Consider the following 27,972-nt stretch of genomic DNA (forward strand, 5'->3'; position numbering starts at 1 on the left):
CTATTAATCGCAATGCTGAGTAAGTCCGGGGTTATGAGGTGCCTGCAATGACTTGTGCTCAGTGTAAAAATCATTCGATGGTGAGCCTGTTACCATTGCTTTTGGACATATTCGCACCAATGGCATGCCGACCTTTTACTTGTGTCAACCTTTTGTCAATGCCGACCTAGTGCCTGTTAACCTTTTTCATCAATCCACGCCCCTTTTTAATGGTGAGGGACTTCACTGCCAGCTCTTAATCTTGGTCAAAATGATAACATGCTAAGGAATATTACGTAACAAGAGCCGTATAACATGCTAAGGAACATTACATAACAAGAGCCGTATAACATGCTAAGGAATATTACGTAACAAGAGCCGTATAACATGCTAGGGAATATTACATAACAAGAGCCGTATAACATGCTAAGGAATATTACGTAACAAGAGCCGTATAACATGCTAGGGAATATTACATAACAAGAGCCGTATAACATGCTAAGGAATATTACGTAACAAGAGCCGTATAACATGCTAAGGAACATTACGTAACAAGAGCCGTATAACATGCTAAGGAATATTACGTAACAAGAGCCGTATAACATGCTAAGGAATATTACGTAACAAGAGTCGTATAACATGCTAAGTAATATTACGTAATAAGAGCCGTATAACATGCTAAGGAACATTACGTAACAAGAGCCGTATAACATGCTAGGGAATATTACATAACAAGAGCCGTATAACATGCTAAGGAATATTACGTAACAAGAGTCGTATAACATGCTAAGGAATATTACGTAACAAGAGCCGTATAACATGCTAAGGAATATTACATAACAAGAGCCGTATAACATGCTAAGGAATATTACATAACAAGAGCCATATAACATGCTAAGTAATATTACGTAACAAGAGCCGTATAACATGCTAAGGAATATTACGTAACAAGAGCGTATAACATGCTAAGGAATATTACGTAACAAGAGCCATATAACATGCTAAAGAATATTACGTAACAAGAGCCGTATAACATGCTAAGGAATATTACGTAACAATAGCGTATAACATGCTAAGGAATATTACATAACAGCGTATAACATGCTAAGGAATATGTGTATAAATAAATTTTGCACATCCACTGGCGATTTCAAGAAAAACTTACACAATAAATATGTATACAATCCAAGGAGTACTGTCACTTTAAATCTAAAAAAACTTTAAAGACCATAGTGCAACATTGCCTGAATGATGAAAGTAATTTTATTACTATTTATTTCACTCACATTTTGAATGAAAGTATGCGCATATCAAAGATGTCTTTTCTGTTCAGGCAATAGGTTCTTCCTTATCAATTTCCTATGGAGCTTGAAGAAAGTGCATATAGTTCAATTTTTTTTTTAAATATACAAATTACCTTTATTGGACACACTTACATGAAAAAAATAAATACAAGCATATAACCCCTCAGGGTAACGAATTCCTATTAGCTGTACTGGGTTGGTGTCAAACTCATCTGCTACTTGCCGACCAGCGGTGGGTGCAGGAACAGTTGACCGTGCAGCCTCAGGACAGGGATCCGTTCAGTGATGGTCACTTTAGCGTGCTTTCGGGCCAATCCAGCCCTTCCTCAGAAGCATAGTGGTCATCAGAGAATGGGGCCTTAATATACCCCACATAATTTACAAACATAGAAATCAGGTGCCGGAGCTGCCTCTCCGTGCCGGAAGTGATGTTGCGTCCTTTTCCTTATGCGTTTTCTACAAGTGGAACGCATATCCGCCCGGTGGAACTTTTCACCATCTCTGGGGAACCGATAGTAATGTTCTCCATTTAGATCCGGCCCCGTGGAACACATATCCGCTCAGTGGTACACTCTGCCATCTTTGGGGAACTGATAACAATGTTCTCCATTTAGATCCGGCCAATGGGGCGCATATGAAGCGCATATCCATTTTTAGAAAGCAATGTCCTCCATAATAAGTCCATCAAGACAATGTCCATCCAAAATAGAAATGCCCAAAAGACAAACAGCATAAAGATGTACATTAGTAAGATGCAATAATACATAGAGGATTGCATAGGAGTAACAAGGGGAAATTTGAGACAAAAAAACTTTAGAAAAAACTTTAGAAAAAAACACTAGAACCGAAATAGAAGGAATATAAGGCAACAAAAAGACACATAATTATAGAAACCACTTCAGTTCAAATTCACTATTCAGGTCATGTGGAACAAGCGTTTTCAATTTATATATCCACTGCATTTCAGACCTGGCAAGTCTAACATCCAGATTATTATACCTCCAATTTGGGTTAATTTGCTGGATCCCCCAAAAAGCTTTATTGTGGCAAGGGTTCGAATCATGTGTCTTTTTGAAGTGTGTGGATACTATGTGGTTGTCAAGGCCCTTCCTGATGTTATATAGATGTTCGGATAATTTGGTTTTTAAAGGCCTAGTGGTTTTACCCACATAGACCAGACCACATCTGCATTCCAAACCATAAACTAGGTTTCTGGAGTTACAGGTCAAGAAATCCCTAATGGAATAACTAGTCCCCTTAACTTTAAATTCTTTGATCTTTCTTAAACCTTTCGTTGTACGGCATGGAACATATAAGCCCACAGCGATGGAAGCCTTGACTCCTAATACTATTTCTCTTAGGTGCCTCCATGGCACTTTGAACCACAGTATCTTTAATTGTTGTAGACCTTATATATATATATATATATATATATATATATATATATATATATATAAATCTTGGATTATTTTGGAAGTTCCGGACCCAAAATATGGTCTTTTTTAAAGATTTTTCAATTTATTTTAAAGATGTTCTCAACCTCTTTGTGTTTGGCAATGAAATTTACTAATAAATGACCATAGCATCCTTCTCCTTTTCTTGTTTTTTTGTTTGAGTTCTTTCAATTTTATTTACCCTCTCCTGAGCTCCATCGATCAAGGTCTTTGCGTAGCCTTTTTCAAAAAAACATGTACTCATTTCGCCTATTTGTTCTTCATAAACAGACTGTTCTGAACAGCTTCTCTTAACCCTCAAGAATTGGCTGAACGGTATTCTGTCAAGCCAGTTCTGGTGGTGTTGACTGGTTTTCTCAATTAGACTGTTTGAGTCTGTAGGTTTCTGGTATACTTTTGTATTTAGGGACCCCTCTTTTATATAGAGACATAGGTCCAGGAAATGTAGTTCACTATTACTTTTTGAGAAGGACAACTTAATGTCACTGATATTTATATTTAAATTGATGCAAAATATATCCAAATTTTCCAAATTACCATCCCATAGAAATAGAATACATACAGCGAGTTAGTACCGCTAAGGGCACCAGATTTGCCCCCAGCTATGCAAACCTCTTAATGTCATATTGGGAATACCAAACCATATGGCATGGAAGGGAGCAGGGGGCAGGCCTGGTGCTATGGAGTCGATTTATCGATGACATTCTATTTCTATGGGATGGTAGCTTGGAAAATTTGGATATATATTGCACCAATTTAAATATAAATACCAGTGACATTAAGTTGTCCTTCTCAAAAAGTAATAGTGAACAACATTTCCTGGACCTATGTCTCTATATAAAAGTATATAGATACAAAAATATACCAGAAACCTACAGACTCAAACAGTCTAATTGAGAAAACCAGTCAACACCACCAGAACTGGCTTGATGGAATACCGTTCAGCCAGTTCTTGAGGGTTAAGGGAAGCTGTTCAGAACAGTCTGTTTATGAAGAACAAATAGGCGAAATGAGTACATGGTTTTTTTAAAAAAAGGCTACCCAAAGACCTTGATCGATGGAGCACAGGAGAGGGTAGATAAAATTGAAAGAACTCAATTAACATCAAACAAAAAACAAGAAAAGGAGAAGAATGATACGGTGCAATGGTAATTTATTAGTAAATTTAATTGCCAACACAAAGAAGTTGAGAACATCTTTAAAAGAAATTGGAAAATCTTAAAAAAAGACCCTATTTTGTTTCTGGAACTTCCAAAAAATCCAAGGTTTACATATAGAAGGTCTAAAACAAGATACTATGGTTCAAAGTGCCATGGAAGCACCTAAGAGAAATAGTATGAGTCAAGGCTTCCATCGTTGTGGGTTATGTCTTCCATGACGTACAACGAAAGGTATAAGTAAGATCAAAGAATTTGAAGTTAAGGGGACTAGTTATCCCATTAGGGATTTCTTGACCTGTAACTCCAGAAACCTAGTTTATGGTTTGGAATGCAGATGTGGTCTAGTCTATGTAGGTAAAACCACTAGGCCTTTAAAAACCAGATTATCGGAACATCTATATAACATCAGGAAGGGCCTTGACAACCACACAGTATCCGCACACTTCAAAAAGACACATGATTCGAACCCTTGCCACATTAAAGCTTTTTAAGGGATCCAGCAAATGAACCCAAATTGGAGGTATAATAATCTGGATGTTAGACTTGCCAGGTCTGAAATGCAGTGGATATATAAATTGAGGATATATAAATTGAAAACACTTGTTCCACATGGCCTGAATAGTAAATTCGAACTCAAGTGGTTCCTATAATCATGTGTCTTTTTGTTGCCTTATATTCCTTCTATTTCAGTTCTAGTGTTTTTTTCTAAAATTTTGTCTAAAGTTTTGTCTAAAGTTTTTTTGTCTTAAATTTCCCCTTGTTACTCATATGCAATCCTCTATGTATTATTGCATCTTACTAATGTACAAGTTTATACTGGTTGTCTTTTGGGCATTTCTATTTTGGATGGACATTGTCCTGATGGACTTATTATGGAGGACATTGATTTCTAAAAATGGATATGAGCTTCATATGCGCCCCATTGGCCGGATCTAAATGGAGAACATTGTTATCAGTTCCCCAAAGATGGCAGAGCGTTCCACTGAGCGGATATGTGTTTCACGGGGCCGGATCTAAATAGAGAACATTACTATCGGTTCCCCAGAGATGGTGGAGCGTTCCACTCAGAGGATATGTGTTCCACTTGTAGAAAGCGAATAAAGAAAAGGACGCGACGTCACTTCCAGCATCGAGATGCAGCTCCGGCACCTTATTTTTATGTTTGTAAATGATGTGGGGTATATTAAGGCCCCGTTTGCTGATGACCACTATGCTTCTGAGGAAGGGCTGGATTGGCCCGAAAGTGCGCTCAAGCTAAAGTGACCATCACTTTAGCATACTTTCATTCAAAATGTGAAATAAATAGTAATAAATAGTAATAAAAGTGAAATAAATAGTAATAAAATTACTTTCATCATTCAGGCAATGTTGCACTATGGTCTTTCTGTTTTGAAGCTTTTTAGATTTAAAGAAACAGTACTCCTTGGATCGTATACAAATTTATTGTGTAAGTTTTTCTTGAAATCGCCAGTGGATGTGCAAAATTTATTTATACACATGTCCTATTGAGTCTTGGTGAAGGCTTTCTGTTTGTATCCCCCTAGGCTGATTTTGTTTGTGCTGTGGGGAAACAGTACACTTTGTTCTAGAATCATGCTAAGGAATATTACATAACAAGAGCCACATAACATGCTAAGGAACATTACGTAACAAGAGCCGTATAACATGCTAAGGAATATTACGTAACAAGAGCGTATAACATGCTAAGGAATATTACGTAACAAGAGCCGTATAACATGCTAAGAAATATTACGTAACAAGAGCCGTATAACATGCTAAGGAATATTACATAACAAGAGCCGTATAACACGCTATGGAATATTACGTAACAAGAGCCATATAACATGTTAAGGAATATTACATAACAACATTGTATAACATGCTAAGATATATTACATAACAAGATCCGTATAACATGCTAAGGAATATTACATAACAAGAGCCGTATAACATGCTAAGGAATATTACGTGACAACAGCCGTATAAAATGCTAAGCGTATAACATGCTAAGGAATATTACGTAACAAGAGTATACGGAATGCTATGGAATATTACTTAACATGCTCATAACATGCTAAGGAATATTACTTAACAACAGCCGTATAACATGCTAAGGAATATTAAGTAACTACAGCCGTATAACAAGATAACGGATATTACGTAACAAGAACATATAACTTGCTAAGGAATATAACGTAACAAGAGCGTACAACATGCTAAGGAATATTACGTAAAAACAATGAATAACATGCTAAGGAATATTACTTAACAACAGCCGTATAACACGCTAAGGAATATTACATAACAAGATTGTACAACATGCTAAGGAATATTACGTAACAAGAGCGTATAACAAGCCTAGGAATATTATGTAAAAACAGCGAATAACATGCTAAGGAATATTACGTAACAAGAGCCGTATAACATGCTAAGGAATATTACAGAACAAGAGTGTATAACATGCTAAGGAATATTACATAACAACACCGTATAACATGCTAAAGAATATTACATAGCAAGTGCTGTATAACACGCTAAGGAATATTACGTAACAAGAGCCATATAACATGCTACTTAATATTACATAACAACAGTGTATAACACATTAAGGAATATTATGAAACAAGAGCCGTATAACATGCTAAGGAATATTACATAAGAGCGTATAACATGCTAAGGAATGTTACATAACAAGAGCGTATAACATGCTAAGGAATATTACGTAACAAGAACCATATAACATGCTAATTAATATTACATAACAACAGCGTATAACACGTTAAGGAATATTACGTAACAAGAGCCGTATAACATGCTAAGGAATATTACATAAGAGCGAATAACATGCTAAAGAATATTGCATAACAAGAGCCGTATAACACGCTAAGGAATATTACGTAAAAAGAACCATATAACATGCTAATTAATATTACATAACAACAGTGTATAACACGTTAAGGAATATTACGTAACAAGAGCCGTATAACATGCTAAGGAATATTACATAACAATGCCCCACATGCAGTGTCCATTTGAGAAGGAATTTGCCTTTAAGAGTGAACTAGAATAAGGCCCTATGTAACAACAGCGTAGAACATGCAAAGGAATATTATGTAACAACAGCGTATAACATGCTAAGGAATATTACGTAACAACAGCGTAGAACATGCTAAGGAATATTATATATAACAACAGCGTATGACATGCTAAGGAATATTATGTAACAACAGTGTATAACACACTAAGGAATATTACGTAACAACAGCGTATAACACGCTAAGGAATATTACGTAAAAACAGCGTATAGCATGCTAAGGAATATTATGTAACAACAGCGTATGACATGCTAAGGACTATTACATAACAACAGCGTATAACATGCTAAAGAATATTACATAACAAGAGCCGTATAACACGCTGAGGAATATTACGTAAAAAGAGCCATATAACATGCTAATTAATATTACATAACAACAGCGTATAACACGTTAAAGAATATTACGTAACAAGAGCCGTCTAACATGCTAAGGAATATTACATAACAAGAGCCGTAGAACATGCTAAGGAATATTATGGGGGTTATTTTGGTTCACTCTTTCTGACAAATTCCTTCTTAGATAGACAAAACCATGTGCACTTCAGGGGGGCAGATGTAAAGAGAATTAGATTTGGGTGAGTTTTTTTGTTTCTGTGCAGGGAAAATACTGACTGCTTTATTTTTACACTGCAATATAGATCTCAGTTTGAAGTAAAACCCCACTCAAATCTAATTCTCTCTGCACAAGTAACATCTGCCCCACCTGCAGTGCACATGGTTTTGTCCATTTGAGAAGGAATTTGCCTCTAAGAGTGAACTAGAATAAGGCCCAGTAGCGCACGCAGGGGGGGTTTCTGAGTACCCAGAACCCCCCCAGGAGTCTAAGGACCCTAGGCTGATAGCTGAGGGTCCCCTCTTTCCATGGGTACAAGAATTTTAAAATTCGGCCCTTGGGAACCGGAGATATCTGACTTCAAAGCAGTGGTCAAAGTAATTGCTCTTCCCAGTCAGATATTTCAGGTTCTGTCTGACTTAGAGTTTTTTTTATATTCCAAAAGCTGGGACTCTCCCCCTTTGATGGATACTAGTAGCTTGTCTACTCTTCCCAGAACCAGAGATATCAGCCTTCCAGCAGCTGGTTACTGCTCCAGCTCGACACACCTGGTATGTAGTTTTATATTCTCATTGGCAGATTGCTCTGCCTCCTGAACTCTGATCCCTAGTCCCCAATACCATTTGGTAGGTGGGATTAACTAGTTTTTAATTCCAATTAAAATATAAGAAATCTTTTTCCAGGAACTGGAGATATGTGCAGTCAAGCAAGCTGTCCTCCCACCAGCAAATTATGAATAATAAGCCCACTCCACTATACACCCCTCCTCTGCAGATTAAACATCCTCTACCACCCTGGAAGTTACAGCCCAATGCCCCCTTCTCCCACCATCTGTGCAGTAAAGGGGTAATTAGTGGAAATTACTGATCCAGGCCCTACATGCTGAGCGGTTGATATAATAACCCCTACCACCCGTGGGACATCAAAGCTTCCCCCACCCCTACCGCTGGAGGATCGGTAGGTGCCCCAGTACATTGCTATGCCCAGGGGTCTACACTGCTGTTGCTGCCCCTGTATGTGTGTATATATATATATATATAATTATTTATATATATTTGGTCTATCTATAATACTTTAACTGACCCGGCATATACTGGGTCACCTAAGTGTCCATCTCCGGAAACCCCCTTCTGAAAATCCTGCGTTTGCCCCTGAGGCCCTATGTAACAACAGCGTATGACATGCTAAGGAATATTATGTAACAACAGCGTATAACACGCTAAGGAATATTACATAACAATAGCGTATAACACGCTAAGGAATATTACGTAACAACAGCGTATAACACACTAAGGAATATTACGTAACAACAGCGTATAACACACTAAGGAATATTACGTAACAACAGCGTATAACATGCTGCGACACTTGGATAATGTCACTATAATGATAAAACGGAAATATACAGCGACGGCATCAGATCAATAACAGTTGATTTTCTCTGTAAGTAAGATTCTGAAAATGTAGGGAAGAAAGGATGACAACATTCTATGGCATTTGGTGTATGGGACTATGGGGGTGATTCGCTCCCCATGGTGATGTTTTTTGTTTGCACATGGGCGTTTATGCGCATGTGCAAACCCCAGGAGCGAACGGCTCGCCCTGCCTTTCGCTCCAGGAAGGGGCGGGCATGGAGTGGAAGCAGGGTAACGCCAAGCGTTTTATGGCCATAAATACACGCAGCCTAGTGACCAGGTCTGAATCAGCCCCTAATAGTGTTTGTGTTAGAAGAAAGTTAATGCTATTTGTATAGTGGTATGGCGGTTCGACAGGGGGATCCTGGCGGTCAGTATCCTGACAGCGGAATCCCGACCTCCGGTGCTCAGACAGGGTGCAAGCGTAAAGAAGTGCCTTGCGGGCTCGCTGCGCTCACCACGCTGTGGGCTTGGTGGCTCGCTTCACTCAATATACGTTCTATTCTTCCTCGATGGGGGGGGGGGGGGGGGGGGGCGTGGACCCCCTCAAGGGAGAATAGAACTTGTCAGTCAAGATCCCCACGGGCGTTTAAACAGTCAGGATTCTGATGTCGGATTAATGACCGTTGGAATCCAGACTGTCAGTCATCCGGCACCGTTTGTATACATCCAATTTATTTTACACTATGCAGAAGGTATTACCACAAGCACAACTGCGTTCAGTGGCGTAGCCACCATGCGGCAGACCATGCGGTGGCTTGGAGGAGCAGCGCCAGCGGGGTCTGGGGTGGGCGCCTGTCAGCAGCGGGAGGGCTGCTGTGCCGCGTGTAGCTCCTCCTCCCATGGCTTCCGGCTCCGTCCGCCCTCCTCCCTGGTCCCCCGCAGGCAGCACATCTATTGTGCTATAAAAATGGCAGTACAACAGGTGATTATAAGGAGAATACCCAGTAAATGTTGCTGAGCTCGTTAGCGGTGAAAGGCCGGAGCTCTCGGAGTGGTGCACTTACCAGAACGGTGTGCTTGTAGGCCCGATAGATGACAATATTGTAATTGTAAATCTCTACCTCCACCTGCTTCACCCAGAGGGCAAGGGACGGATCTCTGTCCTCGTTCTTAGCTGTAACTGTGAATTTCGGGACAGTGTCTGCCTTAGCATTAGTCACAGTCGTGCAAAGGATCAAGGAGCAGCTGCTCTGGAAATCAAACGGTAGCCCATCAAACGTAAGATAATGTCCATACCCGGAGACTATGCAGGAGGCATCTGTACGTGGCTGGCAATAGTACAGGCCATTATCCTCCATACAGTATTCCTCATCCTTACACGGTGTAGTCTCACAGTACACACTGTTGTCTGACCCGTTGCAGTAACAAAGGGATTTACAATCCAGGTCAATCCAGAAAGTCTCATTGGTGGAAACTTGGTGGCCCTCGAAGTTACAGCCGCACTCGCTCTTTGGGACACAGTGGCTGCCCTGCAAGGCAAAGCCTTCATCACACTGGCATCCTTCTGTGCAGGTGTCAGAGCAGACCCGGCCTGAGGAGAGCGTCTCGCACGTTTCTGTGCATGTGATGCATTCTTCAAAGTGGCTGTTTTCCGGACACATGAGAGCTAATACGGGGCGAGAAACATCATCATTATTATTACAATGTTTTCTTTGTGTGATATTATAACAAAGGAAGAAACAAGAGCCACCTCTTCACCAAACCCAGCCAAATCTCATCCTAAGCCTCTGTCCCACACTCACTGTCTGCACCATCTGTGTCACCCCAGTCTGTCTGCCTCTCCCCTTTAGAATGTAAGCTCTCACGAGCAGGGCCCTTTCCCCTCATTGCTTTTCCTCCTCTTATTTAAACCATCTTTGATTACACCAAATCCTGCATTTTTTTGCTGGGTATGGGTCATTGGGTTGACCACTGAAGGTCAACAGGCCTTAGGACGACACCTGAAATAGGTCGAGATGGCTAAGGTCGACAGGGATGCAATTTTGACAATGGGAAGGTCGACAGTCAAAAGCTCAAAATTAGGTTTTCACGTTTACTGATCCTGTCGACTTTAGATATCCAGGGCTATTTTTCAGCAGGCTCCAGCAGGAACTGAGTCCCTTATTCTAGTTCACTCTTTCTGACAAAATATTTCTTAGATGGACAAAACCATGTGCACTGCAGGTGAGGCAGGTGTAAAACCCCACCCAAATCTAATTATCTCTGCACAGGTAACACCTGCCTCACCTGCAGTCCACATGGTTTTGTCCATCTAAGAAATATTTTGTCAGAAAGAGTGAACTAGAATAAGGGCCTCAGTTCCTGCTGGAGCCTGCTGAAAAATAGCCCTGTATATATCCACCTTCAGTCCATGTCCACCTGCATTCCTTTCTGCCACCCTGATATTATCTCAGTGCCGCCTGCTGATACAGTTATGGTTATGTCCCCTGTACTTGTCCTCTACTGTATTCATGGAAAATGGTTTTGAGAATCTAAGTGCTCTTCATCCTGCGCCCAGGAAGAAGAGCACTTAGATGTTCGAAACGTGACGGCAGTGACTGGTATTCCACACATCCTGCCCCGGACCTGCCCAGTGCTAAGGTATTTGGAGCCACTAGCAGGGTGCACACTCCGGACTGCTTCCTGCCTATTCCATTCTTGCTGGCTCCACATACCCTTAGGGTAAGAAGAGTTCACATGTTTTTATCTTTGTTTTATACATCTGTGTGTACATAGAAACCTTGTTCATTTTAACTCCTTAGCGCCTTTTATAATTTGTCACACTCATTTTCCATGGTCAACTAAGATTAAAGGTCCTAGGGTGAACTTGGTGACAATTTTAAAGCAGCCAAGGTAGGAGTGCAGGACCGACCTCTTCCAAACACCACACACCTCTACTGTATTCAGCTGTAAGACACTGTTTCCTGTTTTGCTTATTCATTTATGTACGTGGGCGCTGCCGATCCCTTGTGGCGCCATATAAATAAAAGATCATAATAATAATACATCTATTTTAGAAAAATTCTAGCACATATTGTATGCAATGAGTCCACATTTTACCGCCTTGGAAATGCAATAGGATGCAATTTTGTTAACCAAACCACCAGATGTAATACCCCACAATTTGAAGGTTCCACATGACAAATGCTGTTGTTATGTGGAAGGTTTGAACAGACAAAATCTTCTATAATTTGTGCCAAGAATCCTCAGAAAATTAAATAAATGAGTATTTGGTGTTGATTTGTGAATTTGCTGCTTATAAGCAAACAGTACTAATAACTCTTTTAATACAAACCAACAAATTGCACTGAATTTTAGTTAGTGTATGTGCGAAATGTAACTGCAGTAGCTGCTGATTTCATTGTAAATTTACAAAGTAGCGTAAGCCGACTATCAGTAGCAGTTTTACCCAGAACAGTTCTCAGTTACAGTATGAATGATGAAAAAAAACTGCAGCATTACCCTTACTAGGCATCAATATACACTTTACAGACTAGGCACCGATATACACTATACAGACTAGGCACTGATATACACTATACAGACTAGGCATCGATATACACTTTACAGACTAGGCATCAATATACAGTATACAGATTAGGCATCAATATACAGTATGCAGACTAGGCACCGATATACACTATACAGACTAGGCACCGATATACACTATACAGACTACGCATCAATATACACTATGCAGACTAGGCATCAATATACAGTATACAGACTAGGCACCGATATACACTATGCAGACTAAGTATCAATATACAGTATACAGACTAGGCATCAATATACAGTATGCAGACTAGGCACCGATATACACTATACAGACTAGGCACCGATATACACTATACAGACTACACATCAATATACACTATGCAGACTAGGCATCAATATACAGTATACAGACTAGGCACCGATATACACTGTACAGACAAGGCACAATATACACTATACAGACTAGACATCGATATACACTATGCAGACTAGAAACATAGAAACATAGAATTTGACGGCAGATAAGAACCATTTGGCCCATCTAGTCTGCCCCTTTTTTACCCTTCAGGTAAACTCAACCCTTTTTAATCCTTATTTCTTTGTAAGGATATTCATATGCCTATCCCAAGCATGTTTAAATTGTTCTACTGTCTTAGCCTTTACCACCTCTGATGGGAGGCTATTCCACTTATCCACTACCCTTTCTGTGAAGTAATTCTTTCTAACATTTCCCCTGAACCTACCTCCCTCCAGTTTCAGTGCATGTCCTCGTGTTTTATTACTTGTTTTCCTTTGAAGAAAATTTCCCACCTGTACTATGTTAAAACCCTTGATATATTTGAAGATTTCTATCATGTCCCCCCTTTCCCTTCTCTGCTCCAAACTATACATGTTAAGATCTTTTAGTCTATCCAGGTAAGTTTTGTGATGTAGGCCATGAACCATTTTAGTTGCCCTTCTTTGTACACTCTCCAATGTATTTATATCCTTCTGAAGATATGGCCTCCAGAACTGGACACAGTATTCCAGATGAGGTCGTACCAATGACCTATAAAGTGGCATTATTACGTCTTTTTTTCTGCTACTGATTCCTCTCCCTATGCAACCAAGCATCTGACTAGCCTTCCTCATTGCTTTGTTACATTGCCTCCCTGCCTTTAAGTCACTTGAAATAGTGACTCCTAGATCTCTTTCCTCCTCAGTAGTTTCCATTATAGTACCCTTGATACTATATTGAGCCTTTGGGTTTTTGAGTCCCAAGTGCATAATTTTGCATTTTTTAGCATTAAACTGTAGTTGCCATTCTCTTGACCAATTCTCAAGTTTACTTAGATCATCAGTCATTTGATTTACCCCTCCTGGTGTGTCTACTCTGTTGCATATCTTTGTATCATCTGCAAAAAGGCATACTTTCCCTTCAATACCATTTGCAATGTCACTGACAAAGATATTAAAGAGCACTGGTCCAAGTACAGATCCCTGGGGTACTCCACTGGTAACATGTCCCTCCATAGAATGCACTCCATTTACGACAACTGTCTGTTTCCTATCCTGCAACCAGGTTCTTATCCATTTAATTGTTTTATAATCCAATCCCACACTTTCAAGTTTATTTAGCAGCCTGCGATGTGGGACAGTGTCAAATGCCTTACTAAAGTCTAGATATGCCACATCTACAGCCCCCCTTCATCTAGTATTTTGGTCACGGATTCAAAAAAGTCAATGAGACTTGTTTGGCATGATCTCCCTGCAGTAAAACCATGCTGTTTTGGATCCTGTAAGTTGTTTAATTTAAGATATTCCACTATTCTTTCTTTTAATAGTGTTTCCATTATTTTCCCTACTACTGATGTAAGGCTCACTGGTCTGTAGTTACTTGCTTCTTCTTTGCTTCCGCTTTTGTGCAGTGGAACTACATTTGCTTTTCTCCAGTCCTCTGGAACTGCACCTGTATCTAGTGACTGGTTGAATAAATCTGTTAATGGCGCTACCAACACCTCTTTTAGTTCTTTTAGTATCCTTGGATGCACTCCGTCTGGCCCCATTGATTTATCCACTTTCAGTCTTGAAAGTTCTGTTAGGACTTTCTCCCTAGTAAATGTACCTCCATCTACCTTATTTTTATAAATGTCCTTGCAACTTAACTGTGGTCCCTTCCCTTCTCCTTCTATAGTGAATACAGAGCAAAAGTAATTATTTAGCTGATCTGCAATTGCCTTGTCTCCCTCCACCAAATTCTCAGTGTCTGTCCGCAGTCTTATTATTCCTCCATTTGATTTTCTCCTTTCATTTATATACTTAAAAAAAGTTTTGTTTCCTTTATCTACCGACTGAGCCATTTTCTCCTCAGCTTGTGCCTTGGCACGCCTGATCACTTTCTTAGCCTCTTTGAGTCTGGCAAGATACACTTCTTTGTCATTATTATTTTGAGTCTGCTTGTATGTCCTAAAGGCCATCTTTTTTGCTTTTACACTAGTTGATACCTCTTTTGTAAACCACACTGGCTTCCTTTTCCTGGTACTTTTCTTAACCCTTTTGATACAAAGGTCCGTTGCCTTTAGTATTGCACTTTTTAATTTTCTCCACCTCTCCTGCACTCCTTTCAAGTTCATCCAATCCGCTAATGAGTCGCTTAAACATCTCCCCATTTTTGCAAAGTCAGCCTTCCTAAAATCCAACACCTTAGTTTTTGTGTGACTGGAGTTGGACCCTGACTTGATACTAAACCATACTGCTTGATGATCACTGGATCCCAGGTTCTCACCCACATATAAGTCTGATATCCTGTCACCATTTGTGAGTATTAAATCTAATATTGAGTCTTTGCGAGTAGGCTCCCTCACCAATTGCTTGAGAGAGGCTCCCTGTAGGGAATTTAGAAATTTGCCACTTGTAGATGATCTTGCAAAAGACTCCTCCCAATTCACATCAGGTAGATTAAAGTCTCCCATGATTATGACTTCTCCCTTTAAAGCCATTTTAGTGACATCAAGCAATAGGCTCCTGTCCAAATCCTGCCCCTGGCCTGGTGGCCTATAGATGACCCCAGTACGAATAATGTCCTTCTCCCCCATTTCTATGGTCACCCAAAGGGCCTCAGTTTTTTCTTCAATATTTTGTATTAAAGTAGCATTTATGTTTTTCTTTACATACATTGCTACCCCTCCTCCGATTCTTCCCATTCTGTCCTTCCTAAATAAATTGTATCCTGGTATAGCTACGTCCCAGCCATGGTTCTCATTCCACCATGTCTCTGTGATAGCCACAATGTCTAGGTCATCCCTTGTCATTATTGCTATTAGATCAGGAATTTTGTCTCCTAGGCTTCTAGCATTTGCACACATAGTTTTAAACATTTTGCCTGTGCATCTGTTATTCCTAGCCATGTTCATACAGTACAAAATCAAAATCTAAAGTTGAAATTACCTGTTTGATGATGTTGTTCAATGTCTGTTTTTATTTTTTACTGTTCAGAAAAGCTGCAGGTCACTAATTCTAAGAATATAGTGAGTCTGTTCAGGTCAGGCTACACCTGAACACTAATGGCCAAAGGAGATAATTTGCACTGTGTTTGAGTAGACATCAGGCAGAATGCAACACTAAACTATGCTTCACTGAACAACTTCACCAAACAAGTAATAACAATTACAAACAATTCATTAAATCAGAACTTTTCAAATCATACAAGAGTTTGCATAACACAGAAATAAAGAGAGCATATTGGAGATGAATTACATACTCTTGAGGTATCAATGCAGTCCATGTGTGTTTTTGTTGATTTGTAGTAGTTTGCCTTCAGTTTTCCTTCGGTGTAACGCAGGTATAACGCTCGTAGTTATGACTCTGTTTTCCCACTTTAAAACGGTCCACTTCAATACAGGGCCACAGCTAAACTATGGCCACAGCCTATCCGGCCACAGCCGTATGCAATGAGAACTAATATACTCTAACAATGCCTTCTTCCCAATTTCCAATAATTGGAAGAATCTACACCCTCAGTCCCCACCCCCTGCTATACAGAGCAATAAAAGTGGCTTACAAAAACAGTTCTGGCATTCCAGGATACTATATCTCTTTTAGAATAAAAAATACATGCCTCACTACACACAGGCAAGGTACTGTTGTTATTTACACAGATCAGATATTTGGTTGAATTTACCTATAATACAATCCCACACACAAGGGATGCAATGTTCTGCAGTGAATATCTAGACTAGACACTGATGTGCACTATACAGACTAGGCATTCAATATACACTATGCAGACTAGGCATCAATATACAGTATACAGACTAGGCACCGATATACACTATACAGACTAGGCACCGATATACACTATACAGACTAGACACCGATATACACTATACAGACTAGGCATTCAATATACACTATGCAGACTAGGCATCAATATACAGTATACAGACTAGGCACCGATATACACTATACAGACTAGGCACCGATATACACTATACAGACTAGACACCGATATACACTATACAGACTAGGCATTCAATATACACTATGCAGACTAGGCATCAATATACAGTATACAGACTAGGCACCGATATACACTATACAGACTAGGCACCGATATACACTATACAGACTAGACACCGATATACACTATACAGACTAGGCATTCAATATACACTATGCAGACTAGGCATCAATATACAGTATACAGACTAGGCACCGATATACACTATACAGACTAGGCACCGATATACACTATACAGACTAGACACCGATATACACTATACAGACTAGACAGACTAGACAATGATGTGCACTATACAGACTAGGCATAGATATACACTATACAAACTAGGAATCGATATACACTATGCAGACTAGGTTTTGATACACACTGTACAGACTAGGCATCCATGAACACTATGCAGACTAGGCATCGATATACAGTACACTGCAGGGCTGCCATCAGGAATTTTGGGGCCTGGGACACATTTCCAGTCACCCCCCCCCCCCCCCCCTCACTTGACTAACCGCAACAGGGGTCCTGGAGTGCAGGCTTCTTCAACTCAGGATGCCAACAGCCAATTAAAATGCAGCACCGGCTGGTTAGCCCATTAGAGCTCACGTACCGGAAGCCACTCTGATTGGCTGCAGGTACGCAAGCTCTGATTGGCTCAAAAGCCGATGCAGCATTTCAATTGGCCGCTGGCATACTGGTTTGAATAAGCCTGCACTCCGGGACCTGCTTTGTTCACCACACTGAGCGCAGCGGAGGCAGTCGGGATGGGGGAGGGGTGTGTGTGTGTGTTTGTTGCAGTGGGCAAAATTAGCTGCCCGGGCCCTTCCAGAGGCTGGGGCCTGGGACAGCTGTACCCACAGCATCCCCCTATTGGCGGCCCTGGTACACTGTACAGACTAGGCACTAATATACACTAGGCAGACGAGGCATTGATATATACTATGCAGACTATGAATCGATATTCACTATGCAGACTAGACATCAATATATACTATACAGACTAGTCATCAATATACACTATGCAGACAAGGCATCGATATACATTATACAGACTAAGCACCGATATACACTATACTGACTAGGCATCGATATACACTATACAGACTAAGCACCGATATACACTATACAGACTAAGCACCGATATACACTATACTGACTAGGCAATGATATACACTATGCAGACAAGGCATCGATATACACTATGCAGACAAGGCATCGATATACACTATACAGACTAGGCATCGATATACACTATGCAGACTAGGCATCGATATACACTATGCAGACTAGGCAACGATATACACTATACAGATTAGGCATCGATATACACTATGCAGACTAGGCATCCATATACACTATACAAACTAGGCATCCATATACACTATAAACACCAGGCACCGATGCACACTATACAGACTATGCATCGAAATACACTATGCAGACCATGCACCGATATACACTATACAGACTAGGCATCAATATACACTATGCAGACAAGGCATCGATATACACTATGCAAACTAGGCAACGATATACACTATACAGATTAGGCATCGATATACACTATGCAGACTAGGCATCCATATACACTATACAGACCAGGCACCGATATACACTATACAGACTAGGCATCAATATACACTATGCAGACTAGGCATCAATATACACTATACAGACTAGGCACTAATATACACTAGGCAGACTAGGCATTAATATATACTATACAGACTAGGCACCGATATAATCTATGCAGACTAGGCATCAATATACACTATGCAGACTAAGCATCGATATACACTATGCACACTAGGCACCAATATACACTATACTGACGAGGCACTGATATACACTCTACAGACTAGGCATCAATATACACTATGCAGACTAGGCATCAATATATACTATACAGACTAGGCACCAATATACAGTATACAGACTAGGCATCGATATACACTCTACGGACTAGGCATCAATATACAGTACACTGTACCAACTAGGCACTGATCTACAGTGTACAGACTAGGCATCAATATGCACTATGCAGACAAGGCATCAATAGACACTATGCAGACCAGGCATCAGTATACACTGTACAGACTAGGCACTAACATACACTAGGCAGACTAGGCATCGATATACACTATACAGACTAGGCATCAATATACACTATGCAGACTAAGCATCGATATACACTATGCAGACTAGGCATCAATATATACTATACAGACTAGGCACCAATATACACTATACTGACTAGGCACCGATATACACTATACAGACTGGGCATCAATATACACTATGCAGACAATATACAGTACAGTACAGTACACTGTACAGACTAGGCACTGATATACACTATGCAGACTAGGCACTGATCTACAGTGTACAGACTAGGCATCAATATACACTATGCAGACTAGGCATCGATATACACTGTACAGACTAGGCACTAACATACACTAGGCAGACTACGCATCCATATACACTATACAGACTAGGCATCAATATACACTATGCAGACTAGGCATCGATATACACTGTACAGACTAGGCACTAACATACACTAGGCAGACTACGCATCCATATACACTATACAGACTAGGCATCAATATACACTATGCAGACTAAGTATCGATATACACTGTACAGACTAGGCATCAATATACACTATACAGACTAAGCATCAATGAACACTGTACAGACTATGCATCGATGTACACTGTACAGACTAGGCACTAGTATACACTAGGCAGACTAGGCATTGATATATACTATACAGACTAGGCACCAATTTACAGTATACAGACTAGGCATCGATATACACTCTACAGACTAGGCATCAATATACAGTACAGTACAGTACACTGTACAGACTAGGCACTGATATACACTATGCAGACTAGGCACTGATCTACAGTGTACAGACTAGGCATCAATATAAACTATGCAGACTAGGCATCAATATACATTATGCAGACTAAGCATCGATATACACTATGCAGACTAGGCATCAATATATACGATACAGACTAGGCACCGATATACATTAATCAGACTAGGCATCAATATACACTAATCAGGCTAGGCATCAATATACACTATGCAGACTAGGAATCAATATATACTATACAGACTAGGCCCCAATATACAGTATACAGACTAGGCATTGATATACACTCAACAGACTAGGCATCAATATACTGTAAACTGTACAGACTAGACACTGATATACACTATGCAGCCTAGGCACTGATCTACAGTGTACAGACTAGGCATCAATATACACTATGCAGACAAGGCACTAACATACACTAGGCAGACTAGGCATCGATATACACTATACAGACTAGGCATCAATATACACTATGCAGACTAAGCATCGATATACGCTATGTAGACTAGGCATCAATATATACTATACAGACTAGGCACTGATATACACTAATCAGACTAGGCATCAATTTTCACTATGCAGACTAGGCATCAATATACACTATACAGACATGGCATTGATATACACTATACTGACTAGGCACCGATATACACTCTACAGACTAGGCATCGATATACACTATGCAGACTAAGCATCGATATACACTCTACAGACTAGGCATCGATATACAGTACATTGTACAGACTAGGCACTGATATACACTATGCAGACAAGGCATCAACATACACTATGCAGACTAGACATTGATATACACTGCACAGACTATGCATCGATATACACTGTACAGACTATGCATCGATATACACTATACAAACTAGGCATCAATATACACTATGTAGACTAGACATTGATATATACTCTACAGACTAGGCATCGATATACACTATACAGACTAGGCATCAATATACACTATGCAGACTAGGCATCGATATACAGTGTACAGACTAGGCACCGATATACACTATAAAGACTAGGTATTGGTATACACTATACAGACTAGGCGCCAGATGCACTAAAGGCCCATACACACTAGAGATTTTCATTTCAAAAGACTTTGCCAAAATCTCTGATAAATACTGGATATCTTTCACTAAAGTAGTGTGTACACACTGAGCTATTTTCCTCAAAGAGCAAGAGATTTTAAGGAGACGAAAGACTTTGCTGAAAATCTTTACATACTGGGCGGGGTTTGAATTACAAGGGTGGGAGCAGGAGCCATTTTATTCAGTGCATTCCTGTTCTTGGGGCCTGATTCAGAACTGATTACTGGGCTGCGTACATTCAGAGGCCAGCAATCAGGTAATCTCCACCCCGCACTGCCCTGACCGGCTAAAATCCCACCCATGTGCATGGCAAACATTTTATTTGCAGCTCTGCACGTAGGGAGAAATCCATTCACTTGCAACAGCAATATATATGTTACGCCATAACAAAATATACATTGGGGGGGGGCAATGGCGGCGGTAACATATACACTGCTGGCCTGCGAAAAATTTAAGGCTTGGCTTTTGTTAGACAGGGGACTATGCACTCCGTAATGCCCATTACACATATGCCACACACCTTAATGCCCATTACACATATACCACACACCAGTGGTCGAAGTGGAAATTTTGAAGTGGGGGTATGGAAAAACACGAATGTCCGTTTGCACACCACTCCAGAAAAGGGGGCATGACCAGACAAAAGGGAGTTCCACCTCCAAAATGAACTGACGGAACGCACCAATGTGCCACAATTTAGTAGATGCTACCTTCCGGTGGAGGCCGGGGATGGTCGCATGCACGTGGAGCTCCTATCCCTCATACACGGAGCTCCACCATCCCTGGCCTCTGGAGCAGCGTGCAGAGGGGAGCTGAAGGAGGAGGATGCTGTGGCTAGTGGCGGGGACGTGTCGAGACCCAGCTAGAGGAAGAGGTAGGCTGTTGTTTCGAGCGCCGAGCCGGACACCGGGGACGCAGTGACACCCGGCCGAAGGAAGGAGGGAGGCTCCAAAGACAAGTGCTGAGCTGGGTGCCGGGGACGCGGCGACACCCAGCCAAAGGAAGGAGGGAGGCTGCAGAGACAAGCGCCGAGCCGGGGATGCGGTGACACCTGGCCGCTTGGAGACAGGGCTGGCCGGAGGAAGGAGAGCACTGCAGCCCCCGGCTGCACCATCGGGGAAGGTAGATCACCTCCGGCATAGGCAGGCACAGGCAGGCATGACTGTCACCCACCACACTCGGCGACCCCTCCCCCGGCCGGGACAGGAGGGGGACAGGGGGTGCATTGGCCACAGGGCCTTGGCAGGACACCCAGAGGCCAGCAGGCTGCACTATCTCCCCCCCCCCACTGACTCTCCCCCAGCCTCATTAATTGACTTCCCCCTCGCCACAACCCACGCTGGCTCTCCCTACAGGAGATGGCCTGTTGAGCCCTTCAAGATGGCAACGCAAATGGCTGCCTAGGAACTGTGCACTCAGCCATATGTAACCCTGTCACGTCTCCTGTGTGACTGTGCTGTCTCTGCTATAACTTTACTTATGCTCTGCTTAAGTGTTACCTACCTGGCTGCTGCAACGACCAGTGGCGCCGCTGATGGCTGGCTAGGCGCTGTGCAACTCAGCGGGTATGTGCCCCCTGTATCTACAGTATATCCCCCAGGGTACTTCTAGTGTATACCTCAGTAGCGCACGCAGGGGGAATTCTGAGTACCCAGAAACCCCCCCAGGAGTATAAGGGCCCTAGGCTAAAAGCTGAGGGTCCCCTCTTTCCATGGGTACAAGAATTTTAAAAATCGGCCCTTGGGAACCGGAGATTTCTGACGTCAAAGCAGTGGTCCCCATCCAAGCCTGTTAATTGCTCTTCCCAGTCAGATATTTCAGGTTCTGTCTGACGTAGAGTTTTTCTGAGGGTATATTCCAAAAGCTGGGACTCTCCCCCTTTGACAGATACAAGTAGCTTGTCTCTACTGTGCCTAGAACCAGAGATATCAGCCTTCCAGCAGCTGGTTACTGCTCCAGCTCCACACACCTGGTATGTAGTTTTATATACTCGTTGGCAGATTGCTCTGCCTCCTGAACACTCATCCCCTAGTCCCCAATACCATTTGGTAGGTGGGATTCCCTAGTTTTCAATTCCATTAAAATCTTAGAAATCTATTTCCGGGAACTGGAGATATCTGCAGTCAAGCAAGCTGTCCTCCCACCAGAAAATAATGAATAATAAGCCCACTCCACTATACACCCCTCCTCTGCATATTAAACATCCTCTACCACCCCGGAAGTTATGTATCAGTGCCCCTTCATTCAGCCCAATGCCCCTTCTCCCACCCTATCTCCCACCATCTGTGCAGTAAAGGGGTAATTAGTGGAAATTACTGATCCAGGCCCTACATGCTGAGCGGTTGATATAATACCACCTACCACCCGGGGACATCAAAGCTTCCCCCACCCCTACCACTGGAGGATCGGTAGGTGCCCCAATACATTGCTATGCCCAGGGGTCTACACTGCTGTTGACGCCCCTATATGTATGTATGTATGTATGTATGTATATATATATATATATATATATATATATATATATATATATATGTGTGTGTGCATATATATATATATATATATATATATATATATTTTTTGTTATTATTATTTATATACATTTGGTCTATCTATAATACTTATCGGCATATACTGGGTCACCTAAGTGTTCATCTCCGTGCTTTGCTCCGCCCCTCTGGAAACCCCCTTCTGAAAATCCTGCGTTTGCCACTGTACCTGTATGTGTTTGTATATCTGTCACTGTTTAACTGTACTAAACTGGCTGTTGCACAGCAATCCAAGTAAAATTCCTAGTATACGTAAGTATACCTGGCCAATAAAGTTGATTCTGATTCACTATGCAGACTAGACATCAATATACATTATGCAGTCTAGGCATCGATATACACTACAGAGACTAGGAATCAAATTATACAATATGCAGACTAGGCATCGATATACACTCTACAGACTTGTCATTGATATACACTATATAGACTAGGCATCGATATACACTCTACAGTCTAGGCATCGATATACACTGTACAGACTAGTCATTGATATACACTATACAGACTAGGCATCGATATACACTCTACAGTCTAGGCATCGATATACACTGTACAGACTAGGCATCGATATACACTATACAGACTAGGCATCAATATACACTCTGCAGACTACCGTGTAAATATTAATATTATTAATATATCTATAGCAGGCATTCCATTCAAAGCAGCACACCAGCAACAGGATTTTCACTGCAGATCTTGGTCTGGGTCCATTTGATATACCAGTTTTTAATTTTATGTTTTATTTACATTTTGTAACTTTATTCTGTGCTATATATTCAACATCTATATATTTATACTATAACGATGTTATCATTAAATAATATTAATTTTATTTAATAATTTAGGCACCACTTTTTTTGTTTCTATTCCTGGTTTCTTGGTGGGAGTGACTACCCCACAACCAAGTGGCTGCTATTGACACAGCACCCCTGGAAGGACCAGCTCAAGGTTAATTCCTTTTTCAGTACACACTAGAGACTAAGGGTGAAATGTAATAGGATGAGAGATTCAGAAAGTGAGAGATTTGGTAAGAAATCTCCAGTTTTTTTAAAGTGGCAATCATTGACACAGCAAAATCACACTGGTTTTGCTGTGTCAATGATTGCCACTTTAAAAAAAACTGGAGATTTCTTACCAAATCTCTCATTTTCTGAATCTCTCATCCTATTACATTTCACCCCAAGCATCAATATGCTCTATGCAGACTATGCATTGATTTACAAGGTACAGACTAGGCATAGAAATACACTATACAGACTAGGCAATGATACACACTATACAGACTAGTTGCCGATATACACTATTTCCATCTGGCCATGATCACCCGGGAGTTATATCCCCTATTTGGAGAACTTTACCACATTCCCTGTCAAGGGGTTGGACATAATATCAATTACCATCTGCATAGCGCTCATTATTTAAAGGACTAGTGACTGTCATTCCCTTTTATTGTTCATTTGTCCATACAGTGGACAAAACTGCTATTGACACTTTAAAAAACTATAATACTGTATTGTCTCTAAAAAAATATCTAATAAGAACTGTGCAAAGCTTTAGCTCTTTAATATATACACAAGTATGGCTTGTATATATAGTATAGAATTTGTTCTATTTGTGATAACGTAGCTGGTAGTCACATTCGAGACACATAACACATTCATATCTGCTCATTAAAGCTGGGAGGAGACATATGCACATCTGAAAAATAGAGCCACTTCAAAAGAAGCATGGTATGTTCAGGAGCACAAAATTGATCTGAATCGACCCTTAGAACCCTGGCAAAAGATTGACTGTTCCCCAGTGAAATAGATTTGCAAATAGGGAGTGATTCAGGTTGGTCTCTTCACGCTGCCTGGCTGAACACCTGCCTCCCACGCCGCCAAGTCCCCTCTATACCATTCGAAGGGATCAACTGTATGCAATCACATCCCCTCGCATGCAGCCGAACGGGAAAGGAATTATTCGATTGAATGATTTCTCTCCCCTTCAAAAATAAGTCAGTCTGAACTGACTTTAATTGTGTTGGAGTCTGCCAAAAAGATGGGGGCGCTGATGTCATGTGATGTCAGCCGCCAGCCCCTGGATAATCACACATGCGCAGTCCCCAAAACTTTGGAACGGGGCTGAATTAGTCTGCTTCCGAGTGGTCCTGAATCACCCCCATAGCGTGTATAGGGCCTGATTCATCTTTGTTTGTAAAGCAAATGGGGCAGGTGTAACAAGTAGATAGAGATTTAGATTTGAGTGAGATATGTTCAAACTGAATTCTAAATTGCAGTTTAAAAAAAACCCATCTAACATCTGTGGGTTACATGCAAGAGCAGCCAGTATTTTCCCTACACCAAAACAATATAAATGTATTTTCTCCCCTAGCATAGCAAAATGGTTTGTTCCAGACACTGATTAGGCATTAGAGAAATAAAATGATACAATGCATAAACTTACGACAGAAATTCCTGCTCCTCCACTGACCAATGTCTATGGCAGCATTTTGGCAGGCCATGGCATACCGGCTGACGGAGTCGCAGAGTTCTGTTTGGTTGCCTCCACTTTGGCACAAGCGAAATAGGCAAGTCCTGTAGTAGGCAGATACATTAACTACAGCGTGGCAGTCCAGGAAAGAGCTGTTGCTGGGATCATTAATAATTCCACACTTGGAACGACTTCTAAAATACTTGAGAAGCTCTGAGTCATTGTTGCAGGCCTTCAGCAGGTCTCCACATTCCCCATTGCAGATCTCATCAAAAGTGGTCCAGCTCTCGAGGAATACTGCCACGTTGTCTGTGCATTTACCATTGGGGAAGCAGAACTCATCCTCGCTATTTCCATTAAAGTAGCCACATAGTCCTCCTGAGCAATTGTAGTAGAAGGTGGACAGAGTGATGTGAAGAAGGCCTTGGTCGGAATATTGGATTCTAACAAGTCCTTCAGACTCAATAACTGTTCCATTTCTGTTCCGATACATTTCCAGTTCACCAGATGGTAAGTAGTACGGCAACTCAACTAGAAAGCCATTGACCTAGAAAAGAAAACAAGTTCTTGTTGGCATGGGTCATAGCACTGGGCTCTTTTCCAAAACACATTTACTTTATAGGATCGACCGTAGAAGTGTGAGCTTTATTACTGTGACGGTAATGACCTGATTCATACCCGCTCGTGGGGTGCGAATTCGCAAGTATTAAAATTGCATTTGTATTTTACACATCTATGCACCCCTCACAATAAATGATAACGCACTTGGAGGGGTTTAAGTTAGAGATGAGCAGGTTCGGTTTTACTTGGATCTCAAAGCGGGGTCTTTTTGGCTTTCCAAAACACGTGACAGCCGATAGCCAACGGCATGGGTCCTCAAACTGCGGCCCTCCAGATGTTGTGAAACTACAAATCCCAGCATGACTTGCCACAGTTTTGCTATAAGGGAGTGTTAAAACTGTGGCAAGGCATGCTGGGATTTGTAGTTTCACAACATCTGGAGGGCCGCAGTTTGAGGACCCATGGCCAACGGTATGCAGTCCCTGCGTCGATAATGTCTAGGTCGACAGTCACTCACTCTGTCGACGTGACTTGGTCGACACCTGAAAATGGTTGACATACCATAGGTTAACATTGTGAGAAGGTTGACGGAAGCTTAAGATTGACATGGTTGACACTCAAAAGGTTGAATTTTTCACTAGTGTTGGTGTCTATGTTGACATGGACACCGTATAAGTGCACCCCGTCCACTCAATGCGGTCGGCACGCTATTGTATTCTCATTTTATGCCCACTTGGATAGTAAAGTATGAACCAAGTGGGTCTACTCCCAAAAAAATGAAAGACTTTTGTCAACCTTTTGAGTGCCGACCATGTCCATGTCGACCTTATGCTTGTGTCGCCCTTCTGTCAATGCCACATAGGGTATGTCAACCATTTCCAGGTGTCCACCTAGTCGCTGACGACTATAAGGGGTCGACTTACTGACTGTCAGCCTAGACATTGTCGACCCAAGGACTGCATGACTCACACCTCCAGTAGTGCAGGACTAATACTGGGGGCGTTCTCGGACCCGGACGCCATGTCTAGGTCAGTCCAGACTGACTTAGATTTGCGTAAGGGGAAAAAAATAATTCGATTTCGCCCCCCGTACGCTACCCTGCAAATGGATGTTTATGCACAAAGCAGCGGGGATGTGCGGACCGTGGCAGGGGAAGGGGGGGCATTTGTAGAGGCGGCGGGCAGTGTTAGAAGGCTCATGAAGCAGCAAATTTCCGCTGCTTAGCGAGTCAATCAGAATCACTCCCATAGTATGATAGTATGATAAAATAGTATTATAAAACTTGAATAGTATGATAAATCCAGACATGACATCATGTCACCGATGTAATGTTAGCGATGTCTTTTCATGGTTCATCTATCCCCAGGGAGTGGGAGGCAGGCAGGATCCGTACAGTATGTGACAAACCTGATGCAATCACATCATAAGAACATTTCTGCATTACTTCTGCGGTTTTC

The 27,972-nt window shown here is 41.3% G+C and overlaps 1 protein-coding gene across 1 annotated transcript in view; it reads right to left on the bottom strand.

Moving 5' to 3' along the window:
* Positions 1-27,972, bottom strand: part of TECTA (tectorin alpha) — a 124,706-nt gene that overhangs the window by 54,048 nt on the left and 42,686 nt on the right. Inside the window, exons 9-10 of the mRNA XM_083163049.1 lie at positions 25,928-26,501; positions 9,970-10,571 (exon numbers count right to left, since the gene is read on the bottom strand). Coding sequence (XP_083019175.1) covers positions 9,970-10,571; positions 25,928-26,501 — 1,176 coding nt within the window. The remainder of the gene's footprint in view (positions 1-9,969; positions 10,572-25,927; positions 26,502-27,972) is intronic.

Source organism: Crinia signifera, chromosome 19, assembly GCF_055691185.1.
Source record: "Crinia signifera chromosome 19, ASM5569118v1, whole genome shotgun sequence".
Taxonomy (NCBI): Eukaryota; Metazoa; Chordata; class Amphibia; order Anura; family Myobatrachidae; genus Crinia; species Crinia signifera.